Source organism: Branchiostoma belcheri, unplaced genomic scaffold, assembly GCF_001625305.1.
Source record: "Branchiostoma belcheri isolate BF01 breed outbred unplaced genomic scaffold, Haploidv18h27 scaffold99, whole genome shotgun sequence".
NCBI lineage: Eukaryota > Metazoa > Chordata > Leptocardii > Amphioxiformes > Branchiostomatidae > Branchiostoma > Branchiostoma belcheri.
The window spans coordinates 454,272-470,065 of NW_017804675.1; the positions used below are offsets into that span (position 1 = coordinate 454,272).

The window sequence follows — 15,794 nt, forward strand, 5'->3', positions numbered from 1 at the left end:
TTATAGCCATTTTGTGCATCCATGGAGGATCTCTTCTACCTCCATGGTGCATCTTTCCGATTGACCCCAAATGTTATCTGTTCTGGTCCAGGTCACTTATACGTTCTACGACACGATTACGACAGCAAATTGTGAGTATCAGTCTTGGAACAGTCGTGAATGTGTCGTACAGAATTCTGCTGTCTTGTGAGTTTCGAAAAGGTTGGCGTATGTCGTAGACCCTTATCGACAGTAGGTTATGTCACAGCCTCACTAAACAAATTATACGACGACAAAAAAATATACGATGGTGTGGTCGTGTGGCGTAGCGGCAGAGTGCTCGACTCGGAACTAAGAGGTCCCGGGTTCGAGTCCTGACTTGCCACCGAGCTTGTGCCCATTGGGAAAGGCACTTTCCTCACTTCGCTCAGGTGAAAATAGTGTATTGTCCCATGTGTTGATGGCGGCATTGATATAAGTTGAGTGTGCTGTCACCATGTCTTGTGGTTACGTGTGATTACATGCGACGACTATGACCGCACCTTACACGTCATATAACTACAGGTATTCTCTCACCTCCTATTTCTTGGGACCCTTTCTTCACAGGCATTCTTGGCGGTGTCTTCAGATTAAAAGACGTCTGAAGGTTCTTCTTCAATCGCCTGATTGCTGTTATCACTGATACTGCTTAAAGATATTTGTGACGAATGTCCTTAAAAGATTGTGCTCGTTTCGGCACCTTGTGTAGCCTGTCTGGCCTGACAGTGTACAGAGGGGGGACGCGCCCTTTGCACTGCCCTGGGGCGTTTGTCTCAATCTCCAAGCAGATACAGGGTCAGGCTCGGTGTTTTAGGCATGTTTGTGCTTGTTTTAGGCATACAATTGAACTAACAATTGAATGTATTTCCTTTTATTTATTTCTGGGTCAGTATGGTCAGACGAGCAAAAAAAAATGTTACATATAAATTCAGATACTCATTTATATACAGATATAACTTGTTTTTAGACTCAAACAAAAAGCTTGAACCTGGTCGAGTGTTGACCTCTTGTTTCCTTATTACTTCTTCCGAGACAGCAAGGGTCTTAAGTGCTTCTTCTGCATCTTAAAGTATCTATATAAAAATCCTTACAAGTCGCCAAAGTTACCACCAAAGCCTTATGAACGTTTGCTAGCTTGCCTAAATGAATACTAGTATTGCAACGATCAGACACGGTTCTGGGTCGTCTCCAAGTATCCAAGAACGTAGATTTGCACCAAACACGGTTCTGGATACGCGTGGACTACTAGTATCCATAATCGTGCCTGAGTATGGTTCTAGATGAAGCACGGTTCTGGATAGTGTCCACTTGCCCAAGAACGTAGATTTTTCACAAGCACGGTTCTGGATACGTATGGACTACTAGTATCCATAATCATGCCTGAGCATGGTTCTGGATAAAGCGCGGTTCTGAATACAACCAAGGACATTATACAGATGTCCTTGATACAACAGATCCTTAGCTACTGCCTCAGTAATTCATTTTAAGTATCTGAACCCCTTACAAGTCTCCGTCATGCTCGTGCCTCCTCGCCACCAAAGGTTTGTCCACGTTCCGCATCAGGTGGAAGTAAAAGTTCATCACCCTCTCGTAGTCCTGCACGGAGATCCTCTCGTTCACGCCGTGAAATCTCGTGAGATCTTCGGGGGCCATGACGTTCGGCGAGAACCGGTAGATGGCGCTCGTGAGGTTCCAGTAGTGACGCGTGTCTGACGTCACAGAATGATGAAAGAAACATGAACATTTGAAGGTAGCCAAGCAAATGCACAATGTTAACCTTCATATGGTTTAGCCTACCAAACTACTGCTCTGAAATGAAACAAATTGCAAAAAATATATAACATGAAAAACGATAAAAGCTGAACAATAAATTGTGAACTTCAAGGAAGTGTTTTAGGTTTTCTGTAAAAGTATTGGAGCTGTATAAGACCATGCATGATGTAATTAAACCGAGTATTACGCCCCTTTCTGAATTTTTGCACACACTGACAAACTCTCACCTACCTGAATCGTGCTGGTCAACCTTCAACTATGGCCAAACTACCAATCATCAACTGTCAAAATCACCTCCCACCACCTTGCAACAGTCACCATTCGGCCAGAAAACATACAAACTGAAAACTGCCAGCCACCCAAAACAATACTCCCGTCCCGAAAGTAACAACAAAACGAGTTCTTCCTCTAACATACCTGTGAAACCTATCATAACAAAAGGAGCCACCAGCGAGTCGGGGTAGATCTGCTGGATACTTTCCTGTATCGCCATGTACGCCGGCGACTCCGGGCCGCTCGGAGAGACTGGCGCGGGAACTAACGACTCCACCACCTCCATCTTCACCCTGGGGTCGTTGATGACTTCAGGTTGTGCTCTAGAACCTCCTGGATGGTCTGTTTGGGATGGACTCGGTGGTTGACGATGGCGACTGCCTCGGGAGCGATGACGTTGTCCTTGATGCCGGCGTTGAAGCGCGTGACGGCCGTGGTGGTTCGGCACAAGGCGTTGGTGCTGGGCTTCTGGGCCAGAACCCACCGCACCACGGGTGTGAAGAGCCACAGGTTGGCAGTGAGCAGGCGGGGCAGGAGGCTCATTTCGGTCGCCAGGTGCTCGGCAAAGTCTCGCTCGGGACCGGAACCCCAGAGGTTCGGCTGGAGGTTCCTCTCCAAGTTGGTGACTGCCTGGGACAGAATGCCGATAGCCGACTCTTTCTCAGGCATAGACCCGTGCCCTCCCTTCACCCGTACACTCAACTTCACTGTTACGTAACCCTTCTCGGTAACACTAATCAAGGCAACTTTCTTGTCAACCCCTGGAACATAATTTTTCATTACAGGTTCACCCTCATCTAGAATAAACTCTAGTTTCACTCCGCGGTCCTCTAGCAATTCTCCAATTTTTCTCGCCCCGTAGGGCCCTAAAACTTCCTCGTCGTGTCCGTAGGCGAGGTAGAGAGTCCGTCTGGGTCGATAACCCCTGTTCAGGTGGAATTCTAGCGCCTCCAGCTGCCCCAGGACGTTATGTTTGCAGTCGATGGTCCCCCTGCCGTACACAAACCCGTCCTTCTGCTGCCCGGAAAACGGCTCGGCTTCCCAGCCAGGTTCCTCCGTCACGGGCACGACGTCCAGATGGGCCGCCAGGAGCGCGGGTTTCAGCGAGCGGTCCGAGCCCTGCACGCGGTACAGCAGGCTGAAGTTGCCCACCACCTCTCTCGTCACGAGCGGGGAGGCGTGCAGCGCGGGGAAACTGGCGCGGAGGAAGGCCAGGAACTTCCGCAGCTCCTCGGGCGTGCCTCGCCCCGGCTCGTACGAGACGGTGCGGAAGGTGACGGCCTGGCTGAGCCGGTCCAGCCGGGCTCGGGTGGCGGGGATGAAGTCTTGGTCCGTGGCGTTACAAGGCGGCGGGCGCGTCTGGTAGGAAGGGAAGGTGGCGGTTCGGACCACCACGATCACAGCCACACACAGCAAGGCAGCGCCGACCCACTGCAGAAAACTTCGCGCAGTAGACATGGGGCAACCTTGGCCGTGAACTGGTCTATGTAGACAGTGCTGCTAAATATGTATCAGCAAAAATAGCTTGATAACAACGACATACTAGTAACATCAAGCGAACGTTAACCCACAATAGCAACAATTGTGCGGAAGACGTTGGTTGTACATGTAGGTATTAAGGGCAGGGTTGAAAGGTCGTAGTATCTGTGTGGTTGAACCGGTCTATTGTCCCCGTAATCATTTGGCGTATCAAATAAACACACAGGCCTCCCGCCCAGGCACGCGACTGACGTCGAATGGTCTGTCACAATTCCAGCCTAACTGTGGAAACCGCCACAGGTTTGTAAATGTGCCACTGCTGTATAAATAGACAAAAGTGATGCCTTCCGCATTGGCCAGTGGTCTAGTGCTGAGAAAGGAGGGCGTTACTTTTCTACATATATTTGCCACAGGTCTGTAACATCTACTGTGGATACTAGTAGTCTCTACCAGACTAACTACGCTGGCTATATACATATAGGAGAATATTTACCAGGGGAGTTTGGCCGCCTTGTAGGTTTGACTGGCCGCGCAGGAGGGAAAGAAACAACCTCCCCGCGGCCGGACTCCCTTGGCCAATTTTACTCTCTTTTTTGCCGAATTCTACGATCCGTATTCCCGTAGAAAGGCCTGGTGGAGGCCAGACTAAGTACAATTAAAGCGAACTCTACCTAATCACATAGACACATACATTTATGCAATTACCAAAAAGCGAGAGGAAGTCAAAAGTACTTGTGTATACTTAACGTTTATATATACATCTATATATACTGCATAGGATTGTTAATATGTGACTTGTGCTTAGCCCAGTGGGGCATAACAATAAATAGGATATAGAGGTTTTCTCCTACACAGCCACAACCTCTTACCTTGTTTACGTTTCGGTGTCTGTCAGGCATAAAGCGGCGAGAAGCAGAACTCCTATCAGAAGCTCCGAGGAAGTGTCTGATAGACACCGAATTAAAACGCAAGAAAGGTACTAGTAAGAGAATATTGTCTGTGTAAGAGAAAACGCCTATATCCTATACTCTACCAAACCGATGGAAGTGTCTTTAGTAATTAAGGGTGGTCCTTTGTACGTGTGGTTCTCCCGGTCTGACCACTCGTGATCACTCGGCGTATCGGACAGACTAACCAGGCAAACGACTGTCATCGGGCGGTCTGCCAACATCTACTGTGGATACATTTGAAACAGAGGTTGGAAGTAAGCTCACTCTTTTTTTCTGCCAAATCCTTACCTCAGACGATGGCATTTTAAGTGTCTACGCGTGTTTCAAAAGGAAAGAAGGTACCTTGCAGATATAGACGTAAGATAGTAATTTAGTGATTATTTATCCTACCCTAATATTTGAGTCATCTAACCTGGTACATTTGGCCCGTGTAAGGTATGAATATGCAATTAAGCGCATTGTTTTTGTCGCTGTAAAACGCCCAATCCACTAAGGCGTCTTCGTGCATGATACTAGTAACCTATTGAACACTATCACTCTTCTACATGACATGATGACGTGGCTAATGGCTAAGCTTTAGTTGTCTGCGCGACGTTATTGAATTGGCAGGACAGTATATGTCACCGTGTTTGGCTTGTTAAAAGGAAACCAGTAATAAAAAGACCGATAAAGCGCCTGAAACTCAAAAAGAACACTTTAAGAAACAAGCCAAAGCCTAAACCTCTGCTTGTAGCTTAGACGTGAGGTAAACCACCTTTTTTTAACACTCGTGTCCCATAGATTTACAGAAACAAAACTTAGCAACGTGTTTATTACCTAAAACTGTACCAAGTTTAACTTCGCCTTTTTCCGTGTTAAGTTACATGCACTTTTGAAACACAAGAAAAACGCTAAAAGTGCACCCAGAACTATACCATATTGCGCCTGGCTCTTTGGCAGAACACGTGTGTGATACTGTCCTGTCATGTGCGACTGGTTTTTCCAGTTCCTTCACGTGATTAGGCATGTTCTCTCAATTCATTTTAGCGACGCTAAAGAAGAGTGACGAATACTTGATTATTTGACAAGTGTCACTGACGAAAGGTAGTGGATACTACCTGAAACGTCTGACCTTTTCTAAAATCACATCCAGTCGCTTGAGTAAACTGTTCGTTGCGTAAGAAAGAGTAACGGATGTCGCTCAGAAAGTAATCTCAGAAAGTAATGTCCGGAAGTAATCTCCGTAATTTATCCAGTACTAGAGTTGTTTGGTTTGTCTCTGAACACCTGTGGTATAGCGGGTGGACTTTGCCCCTAACCTGGTATCCAGTCAACCGTAGTTCGGACATGCTCTCTTCGGGACTGTAGGAGCATTCTGCCGCCTGACTCAACTAGATACTCGGTAGGAGTTTACACGAAGTTTGAGTTAATCTATGACAATGCTAACCACGTAAAACACCTACCGAGGGTCTAGTTGTGGCAGGCGGCGGAGAGTTCCTTTATCCCCGAAGAGATCCCGCCCAGCCCACGGTAGACTGGACGCCAGGCTACGAAGCAAACATTGTGGCTTCGCGGTGTCATTTGAGGTCGCCCTTATGGACTTCGGTCCCTTGCCTTTACATTTACTTTAAACCTTCGTTACGTACAGAAGAATACAGCTGCAGCTTGCCTTGTGTTTCAGAGCTTTTTCTGCCGACTTGTATTTAGAGGTTTCGCCTGCTTGGACCAGTTCACGGCCAAGGTTACCCCATGTCTACTGCACAAAGTTTGCTGCAGTGGGTCGGCGCTGCCTTGCTGTGTGTGGCTGTGATCGTGGTGGTCCGAACCGCCACCTTCCCTTCCTACCAGACGCGCCCACCGCCTTGTAACGCCACGGACCAAGACTTCATCCCCGCCACCCGAGCCCGTCTGGACCGGCTCAGCCAGGCCGTCACCTTCCGCACCGTCTCGTACGAGCCGGGGCGAGGCACGCCCGAGGAGCTGCGGAAGTTCCTGGCCTTCCTCCGCGCCAGTTTCCCCGCACTGCACGCCTCCCCGCTCGTGACGAGAGAGGTGGTGGGCAACTTCAGCCTGCTGTACCGCGTGCAGGGCTCGGACCGCTCGCTGAAACCCGCGCTCCTGGCGGCCCATCTGGACGTCGTGCCCGTGACGGAGGAACCTGGCTGGGAAGCCGAGCCGTTTTCCGGGCAGCAGAAGGACGGGTTTGTGTACGGCAGGGGGACCATCGACTGCAAACATAACGTCCTGGGGCAGCTGGAGGCGCTAGAGTTTCACCTGAACAGGGGTCATCGACCCAGACGGGCTCTCTACCTCGCCTACGGACACGACGAGGAAGTCAGCGGCCACTACGGAGCGAGAAAAATCGGAGAACTTCTGGAAGAACGCGGAGTGAAACCAGAGTTTATCCTAGATGAGGGTCTCACCGTAACCAAAGGGGTGGTTCCAGGGGTGGGCAAGAAAGTGGCGATGGTTGCTATTACAGAGAAGGGTTACGTCACGGTGAAGTTGAGTGTACGGGTGAAGGGAGGGCACGGGTCTATGCCTGAGAAAGAGTCGGCTATCGGCATTCTGTCCCAGGCAGTCACCAACTTGGAGAGGAACCTCCAGCCGAACCTCTGGGGTTCCGGTCCCGAGCGGGACTTTGCCGAGCACCTGGCGACCGAAATGAGCCTCCTGCCCCGCCTGCTCACGGCCAACCTGTGGCTCTTCACGCCCGTGGTGCGGTGGGTTCTGGCCCAGAAGCCCAGCACCAACGCCTTGTGCCGAACCACCACGGCCGTCACGCGCTTCAACGCCGGCATCAAGGACAACGTCATCGCTCCCGAGGCGGTCGCCATCGTCAACCACCGAGTCCACCCCAAACAGACGATCCAGGAGGTTCTAGAGCACAACCTCAAGGTCATCGACGACCCCAGGGTGAAGATGGAGGTGGTGGAGTCGTTAGTTCCCGCGCCAGTCTCTCCGAGCGGCCCGGAGTCGGCAGCGTACATGGCGATACAGGAAAGTATCCAGCAGATCTACCCAGACTCGCTGGTGGCTCCTTCTGTGCTGATGGGAAACACAGGTGCGTAAACATGAGGAAACAACCATTTCCTAGTCTTTATTTGATTCATAATGACAGTTTTTTTCTTGTTGTTCGAAAATGTTTCACATATATAGATATTCCACAGTTCAAATACATTAACGTAAACCCAAACGATTTATTGTTTAGCTTTTATTGGTTTCAGAAATGTCACTTTTCTTTTGGAAAACATTGCTTCGTTTCTTCAAACACATAAGGTCAATGACCTGGACCAGACGTCTGTTACCATGGTAACTCTTGCTGTAACAGACACCCTGTGGTGTTGGGTAACATTCTGTAGCAATTAGGAGGGTAGAGTTGGTTAATTGGTCACCATAGACATGAATGTGTATATGAGTAAGAATACTAGTAAACAGAGCAGTAGTTTGCTAGGCTAGACCATGTGCATTTGCTTTGCAATTTTTACCATTTAAATGTTCATGTTTCGCGCGCTTCTTTCTTCATTCTGTGACGTCAGACACGCGTCACTACTGGAACCTCACGAGCGCCATCTACCGGTTCTCGCCGAACGTCATGACCCCCGAAGATCTCACGAGATTTCACGGCGTGAACGAGAGGATCTCCGTGCAGGACTACGAGAGGGTGATGAACTTTTACTTCCACCTGATGCGGAACGTGGACAAACCTTTGGTGGTGAGGAGGCACGAGCATGACGGAGACTTGTGAGGGGTTCAGATACTGAAGATAAATTTTACTGAGGCAGTAGCTAAGGACCTGCTGTGTCCAGAACCGTGCTTTATCCAGAACCATGCTGACACGGCTCTGGATAGTCCTCGCGTATTTAGAACCATGCCTAGGGCGAATCTACGTTCTTGGATAAGCGGAGACTATCCAGAACCGTGTCTGATCCTAACCCTAACCCATTCAGGCATAGAACTATGATGCACGGTTCTGGATAGAACAGTACTGACAGCCATAACAAGTAATGAAACATGTAGCCAGTTCTTTGATAGGCGGGTTAAAGTAACTAATTTTACAGAAAATGATATTCTTTTCTCTTTGTTGTGAGTAAGGTGGAGATTTGCAATGTTTACGAGTTGATCAGTTTTGGGAGTTACTGTTATCAGGTAGTTGCTGCTTTTTAGGCTGGTAGTGGAACAGGGGGTCTGTACTTTGGGGTACTTGTAGTTTTAAAAAATTAATAAAGGATCACAGATTTAATGCATCAAGACATTTAATTTTCAAGAGATAATATTTTGCAGTAAATATCACGTACAGTTATACTGTAAGCCTTTTTTTCAACTTTAAGTCCATGTATTTGTTAAATAAAGTCTCTAGAGTTAAATGTAAAACACAATAAGTGTAATTACATGAGATGTTACAGACTATACACAGTCTCCTGTGGGTCTCAACAGACCACGAAGTAGACCAATGTACAATAAAGTAGAATAAAACATAACTAAATACAGTGCATTAAAATAGAACAGAATAGAATAGAAAATAACAGAGTAGAATAGAGAACAGAATAGCATAGAATAGAATAGAGAAAAGAGTAGAATAGAGAATAGAATAGAATAGAATAGAATAGAATAGAATAGAATAGAATAAAACATAACTGAGTAGAACAGAATAGTGTGGAAAAGAATAGAATAGAAAACAAACAAACCAAATTATTGTGCAGTAGAGTGGAACAGAGCAGAACCAAATATATCAGAATAGAATGGAAAAAAAAACAGAAACAGAGCAAACCAAACAGAATGTGATACTTTGATGCCGCTGAAAAAAGCGTTGTCAGCCTAAGATATAAGCCGTGCCTTTGTCTTTCTTCCAGAAACCTTAGACCATAGAAATTGTCTGAAATCACCTGAATCCCAGCTTCAGAATGGTTAACTTTACATTTTACATTCCATAACAATTCAGCCTTTTCCCGAATGTACAGGGGTGCGAGGGCCTAATTATCCAGACGAATATACTACTATTCGTACAAATCCTTACTCCAAACATGCGGATTTGTATGAGAAAACCGACGGATTTTATAACTTTAAACAAATAAATGCTAAGTTTCTAACAGGCTTTGACCAAATGAGAGACGAAAGATTTGACATATCGTTGAACAAATTTCATAGATTTTATAACTTCTAGTGAATGCTCAGACACCACAAGTCTACAGTTTATCGGATCACTCATAGTCCGCTGGGTCGGACTTTGGCTTCACCACGGCAGGTTTGGACTTCTTCTTGATCAGGTAGTGCGCCAGCGACCCGAGCACGGCCAGGAACACAACTCCGCCAACCGCGCCCCCGATCAGAACCCCCAGGGAGCCTCCACCGGACATTCCTCCGTCCTCCCCGGCTCCAGGGATCTCTGTGGGGAGAACAGTACATGTTAGAGTTAAGCCGAGACGGGGGGCGATACAGATTATCCTCCCAGGAACACCACTCCGCCAAACGCACCCCTATCAGAACCCCCAGAGAACCGCCACTGGACATTCCTCCATCTTCCCCTGCCCCAGAGATCTCTGTGGGGGAACGATACAGGTTAAAGTTTAGCCGGGACGGGGGACGATATAGACTACCCAACCAAAATCACCACCCTCCCACCGCGCCTCCGATCATCACCCCAAGGGAGCCTCCACCGGACATTCCTCCGTCTTCTCCTGCACCAGGGATCTCTGTGGGGAGAACAGTACACGTTAAGTTCAGCCGAGACGGGGGGCGATACGGACTACCCCCGTCCTCCCCGGCACACGGGATCTCTGTGGGGGAAACGATACAGGTTAATGTTCAGCCGGGACGGGGGGTGATACAGACTTTGGTCTACTGTTCATTGTGCCTTGAAAAGAGCAATGGGGATTTCCCCGGTATAATGAACATGTAAATACTGTACATTAGTGTCTGCCTTTTCTGTCAAAACAACAACAACAAGTGGGAGAGTAGCTCAACTGTTCAAAAGGCTAAACTGGTTTGAAGAAGATTTTCAGTTTGGACTCACCGACTTCACAGTTGTCTCCTTCGTACTTGTCTGTGCATGCGCAGGAGTACTGCGCAAACTCGTCCGTACAGGTTCCGCCATTCTGACACGGATCCGATGAACACTCGTCAATTTCTGAAAAAAAAAAACAGATTTAACAAACATTTCTATTCAAAAATCAGAGAAGTACGCAATTCCTAGGTTCCTGAATTCCCCCATGGCTAATTCCTGCAGGCTCCTGGTCAGATTCTGATAGCTTTGACCTCCTGTCATTTTGCCTGTCAATCTTCCCAAACCCATGTGCTGTCAACCTATTCTGTCAGGACAGAGACACAAACCCACAGTACAGCCACCAGAAACAATTATACTTCTTAATACATTAAATGCACCCGTTTCTTGCATTGACTGTCGTCATTCAAATTGTGTAATATATATCATATCTATATCTATATCTATCTATCTATCTATCTATCTATCTAATATATATATATATATATATGTGTGTGTGTGTGTGTGTGTGTGTGTGTGTGTGTGTGTGTGTGTATAATATTAACATATTGTTTTTGCTACGTTTCCTCTTCTTCTGTTCCAAACACTGACCTTTGACCTGGCCAATGACCTGATTTGATGACGTCTTTCACCATAGTTACAGGTGATGGGTTACATAATGTTGCAATTTTATAGTAGGAGTAACATATACTCCTGTCTGACCATAAGTATGAATGTACATGTATTTGAGTAAGGATTAACAGGGCAGACCATATGCGAAGGTAAACATTATGCATTTGCTTTGCACATGTTACCTTTTTAGTAGATCATGATCATATTCTTAAAGGTGTTTCGAGTTTCCTTACCCTGGTCGCAGTTGGTTCCCTCCCACCCCTCCGTGCAGGTGCAGGTGTAGTAGTCCGGACCCTCCTCAGGTGTGTCCAGACAGGTGGCGTCATTCTGACACGGGTCCTCTGAACAGGGTCCTGCAGAAGGAAAAGTGCATGTCCTAAATATCTCAATTATGCATTGTAGCACATTGGGAATAGTAAGGCTATATCATTTTCACCAAAGATATAGTATACCTATAGTAAAACTACTGTATCACGAGGTTTTGTCCTGTGTTTTTATCATTTAGATAATGTATAAAGCTAGGATGCTATTCTCTGGGGACATGTACTTCATTCCAAGTTATACCTATTCCTACAAATTAGGAAGATAGAAATAGGGGTGACAAATATAGAGTGTTTGTTTAGCCAACAGGATGCTAGCACTGTCTTTCACTGTGTGTTTTTATGGCATGTGACATAGAAAGTGCACTTAAAGTGCGGACACAACCGTGTTAAGTGTTACGCCCCAGATGCACAGACAACACTTAATATTGTTATGGTGCCTGAATGATCATGTCCCACTTCTAAATGTCTCAGTCTGTTAGAATGACTGTGTCCCACTCCTAACTGTCTCGAATTTAATGATCTTGTCCCACTCTTGATAATGGAGCATTTTAACACTAGTATCTGGATCCGGGTAAAGAATTGCACTTCGCCGCGACACGAGAGCGAAAATACAGACCACTCATCACCGAGTTCATGATGTCATGTCTCGACGTTCTGTCATTGCTGTCAGCATGTTTACTATACAAACTATACTCTTACTGTAGATACCATTACCTCACTGTACATACTGTAGTATTACAGTTACTGTAGATAAACATTGGATACTATACTGGATGTTTTAGATATCTTGTACTGGCCTTGTTGGACATAGCCATTGACTACTTGGGCAGCCCTGGCTTCACTATAGTTATGCTTTAGATACTGTACATGTATCTTTACTGCAGATGCTGAATTACCCTTCCCAATAATAGCCGTTGAATAGTTTTACTGCCAAACCAGCAAAAAGATCAATGAAACCGCAGGAGAACTCACTGTCCTGGCAGAACTATTGACAATGCCCCTACTGTACTTGGTGACAGTGAGTTCCACTCTGCGGTAGTTCCAGGAAAGAATGGATTCTTGAACACCTCAATCCTTGGTTGATAACTCTGGTACCTGAAGGCATGGCTTTTTCTTGTTCTCTTCTGGGCTGGTATTAGGTACTTAGTAGTTGGGACGTCCAGCAGTTGTCCTTGTCTGTAACATTCACATAGTAGTGAATCTCTGTTTCTGCCAAACAATGTAAAAGAAAAACTCACTGTCCTGGCAGATCTCTCCCACCCAGCCTCCTGCGCATGTATCGTTTGGGCAGCGACCCGTGAACCTGTCACAAGCCACGTCATCCAGGCAGTGGCAGGTCTCTGTACAGTCCTCACCGAACTTTCCTTCTGCGCATTCTGAAATAAGAAATTGGAGATTTCAGACTTCCTGGAATTTTGTTTGGGTTTTCGTGACGTCCAAGTTTGCAGACGTTTGGAAAATGTTTTGGGTTTTTGTGAATGGGGTGAAACTGTATATTTTATGATGTAATTTTATCCACAGGTAATCTCTTAATCAATTTCTCCAAATAATGCATACACAGTGGGTAAAGCGCCGCACGGCCTAACGTACACACCAGTACTGCACATAGAATCGGTAAGGTCACACCGAGATTTGTCTTATCCGAAACCAAGCTTTGTCCAGAACCGTGCTTTATCATCCACGCGTATCCAGAACAGTGCCTGGATCAGGCTAATCTACGTTTTTGGATACGCGGAGACTATTCGGAACGGTTTCTGATCCAAAGAACTAGATAGGCACTGTTCTGGATACGATAGAGGCTATCCAGAACCATGCCTGATCCTAGCCCTAACCCATTCAGGTGTAGAACTAGATAGTGACAGTATCCAGAACCGTGCCTGATCCCAAACCCTGACCCATTTAGGCATCCAGGAACCAGACAGGCACAGTTCTGGATACGACAGTCCTCACCTGTCTGACAGTCGCCTCCCTCCCATCCCGCCTCGCACCCGTCATCGCAGGCTCCGTTCACGACGTCACACTGCTCCTTACAGTTACACTGCTTCAGGCAGTTCACTCCGAACGTCTTCTCATCACAGGCTACACGGAGGGAAACAGGTTAACATATAACCACTCTCCTGTCACACTGCTCCTTACAGTTACACTGTTTCAGGCAGTTCACTCCGAATGTCTTCTTATCACAGGCTGGGAAACGGTCAGAATGATAAGCTGGTTTATGGTTTGAACGGCTCATTTTGTACATCAATCTATTGACAGAACTTTTTATGCCTGGCTAAGAGACCACCAAAACGCCAAAAGTGACAATGCCACAGTGAATGAATGAATGAATGAATGAATGAATGAATGAATGTATGAATGAATGAATGAATGAATGAATGAATGAATGAATGAATGAATGAATGAGTGAAAGAAAGAAAGAGCCTTACGATCCTGGCACTCCGGCGGTTTGAATCCTATGTAGCATGAGCATGCGTACGGGTCCTGGATGCAGAACAGCCTCCCTGCACACGTCTCCCGCGCGTCCGTCTCGTCTGAACACTTGTACTCACACTCCAGCCCGAAACCGTTAGAACCACAGGCTGGAACAAATCAGGACAACATCTAATTTATCAGTCCTCTCCACACGATATACGTTATATAGTGACTGAGGGTGTAAAACAGCTCCGTCAGTTTTACAGAACACTTGTACTCACACTCCAGCCCGAAACCGTTAGACCCGCAGGCTGGAATGGAGATGAAAATCTATGAGACTCTATCTATCCAGGACAAAACCTATCGCCAGAAGGCGCTCTTCAAAGTATTCTTGGTGGGGGGATAAGGCCTCAATAAAATAACAAAACATTACTTAACTACAAATACAACCATCTCTGTTTACTTAGCATCTCTTGTCCCTTTAAGCTGAAGTCACTGACAGTTAAGACTTGCGGAGGGGTCACATTCGTTGAATTTGAAAGCAGGCTGTGACACTGACCCTTCCGTCGACGCGAATCTAAAACAGCGTTTTTCGTCAGGAGACGGTTCAATTCTACAGAACACTTGCACATCTGTCCCAAGAATACATTCAGTTTGCGATCACACGACAATTGTACATGTATGTGGCTGGGTCCTAACTGGAAATATAGGCCTATTGTACCCAGAACCGTGCCTGTCTTGTTCTATGCCTGAATGGGTTAGGGTTAGGATCAAGCACGGTTCTGGATAGTCTCCGTGTATCCAAGAACATAGATTTGCCCCAGGCATGGTTCTGGATACGCGTGGGCTGTCCAGAACCGTGCCTGAGCACGGATATTGATAAAGCATGGTTTTACATGCATACAAGCCCTGTGCTTCAGGTTGAGAAAGGAAAGTCCTACCTTCGTCACACGTATCCCCCATGAACCCTGGCGCACACATGCACCTCCCGTCACTCGGGTTACAGACTCCGCCGTTCTCACAGTCAGGACAGTCCTGGTCACACCCGCGGCCCCACTTTCCGTCAGGGCAACCTGCGAAGGGAAACAAGTTACATGTAGGTGGATAACAGTTTATGTGATAGACTTTTTAACCTTCTCCCATGGCCATGGTGCCAAAAGGCCACTTTTGCAGTGAAAAGGTTAAAGTGATCACTAGAAACTGGCTTTAAGCCATATTTTTAGTTAGCTTAGGAGGGAAAATCCACTTATCTCATTTTGAATCGTATTCAGTTCGACATACTTTTAAATGGGGGATTTGCACCATAGGGTTTGGTAATATTTGCCTGCGTTCTCCTGGCGAACTATGTACCTAATTTGTGACCTAATCTACTGCCCATAACCCCTCTAGGTGGGCCTGGTGGAGGCTACTATTTTTGCCTAATTCTACTGTCTATAACCCCTTAGAAAGACTTGATATAGGTTACGTGTAGCCAGCTATACAACGTTGTAACTTCAAGCTTTGTTTCATCACAAGAAGGAAACTCACCATAAATTTTCGGTCGATCTCGTCAACCTCCGTCAGATGTGTGATGCACTCGCTGACTCTCCGGAAACGTGATGACGTGCATCACATGTACACACCAGACGAAGGTTGACGACATCGACCTTCTTATGTTGGAACAAAGCTGGAACTCTATGAACTCTACCAACACAGGTGAGCTTTCATTCGACACTGTAACTTATTGGTTAATGTAGTCCCTAACTTCTAACGATAAGCCGCATGATAGCCTGCTCGGCCGCCTGTCTCTGTTCCTCCGTGCGGTAGCACTCGAACACGCCGGTGGCCTGGGTCCCCACGCTGTCGATGGTCAGCGTCAGCTCCGACTCCCCCGAGATAATGGACCCGTCCTTCCGCCAGATGACCGGACCTGACCCCCCGCTGCTGTCAGTCATCTCCAAGGTAACCGCGTCTTGCACACTGACGGTCTGGGTT

The 15,794-nt window shown here is 46.8% G+C and overlaps 2 protein-coding genes and 1 pseudogene across 2 annotated transcripts in view; 1 reads left to right on the top strand and 2 right to left on the bottom strand.

The window, feature by feature from the left end:
• Window positions 1-1,469: 1,469 nt before the first annotated feature.
• On the bottom strand, window positions 1,470-3,584 carry LOC109462118 (annotated as a pseudogene).
• Window positions 3,585-6,196: 2,612 nt separating this feature from the next.
• On the top strand, window positions 6,197-8,270 carry LOC109462098 (N-fatty-acyl-amino acid synthase/hydrolase PM20D1-like). The gene is made up of 2 exons (XM_019758594.1): window positions 6,197-7,536; window positions 8,012-8,270. The coding sequence occupies exons 1-2, from the start codon at window positions 6,222-6,224 to the stop codon at window positions 8,218-8,220; spliced, it is 1,524 nt and encodes a 507-aa protein (XP_019614153.1). The 5' UTR covers window positions 6,197-6,221; the 3' UTR covers window positions 8,221-8,270.
• A 1,403-nt stretch (window positions 8,271-9,673) lies between these two features.
• The window catches only part of LOC109462068 (multiple epidermal growth factor-like domains protein 6), a 12,157-nt gene continuing 6,036 nt past the window's right edge, over window positions 9,674-15,794 (bottom strand). Inside the window, exons 2-9 of the mRNA XM_019758566.1 lie at window positions 14,762-14,893; window positions 13,835-13,987; window positions 13,359-13,487; window positions 12,647-12,784; window positions 11,319-11,438; window positions 10,486-10,599; window positions 10,100-10,249; window positions 9,674-9,858 (exon numbers count right to left, since the gene is read on the bottom strand). Of these exons, the coding sequence (XP_019614125.1) occupies window positions 9,674-9,858; window positions 10,100-10,249; window positions 10,486-10,599; window positions 11,319-11,438; window positions 12,647-12,784; window positions 13,359-13,487; window positions 13,835-13,987; window positions 14,762-14,893 (1,121 nt within the window). The remainder of the gene's footprint in view (window positions 9,859-10,099; window positions 10,250-10,485; window positions 10,600-11,318; window positions 11,439-12,646; window positions 12,785-13,358; window positions 13,488-13,834; window positions 13,988-14,761; window positions 14,894-15,794) is intronic.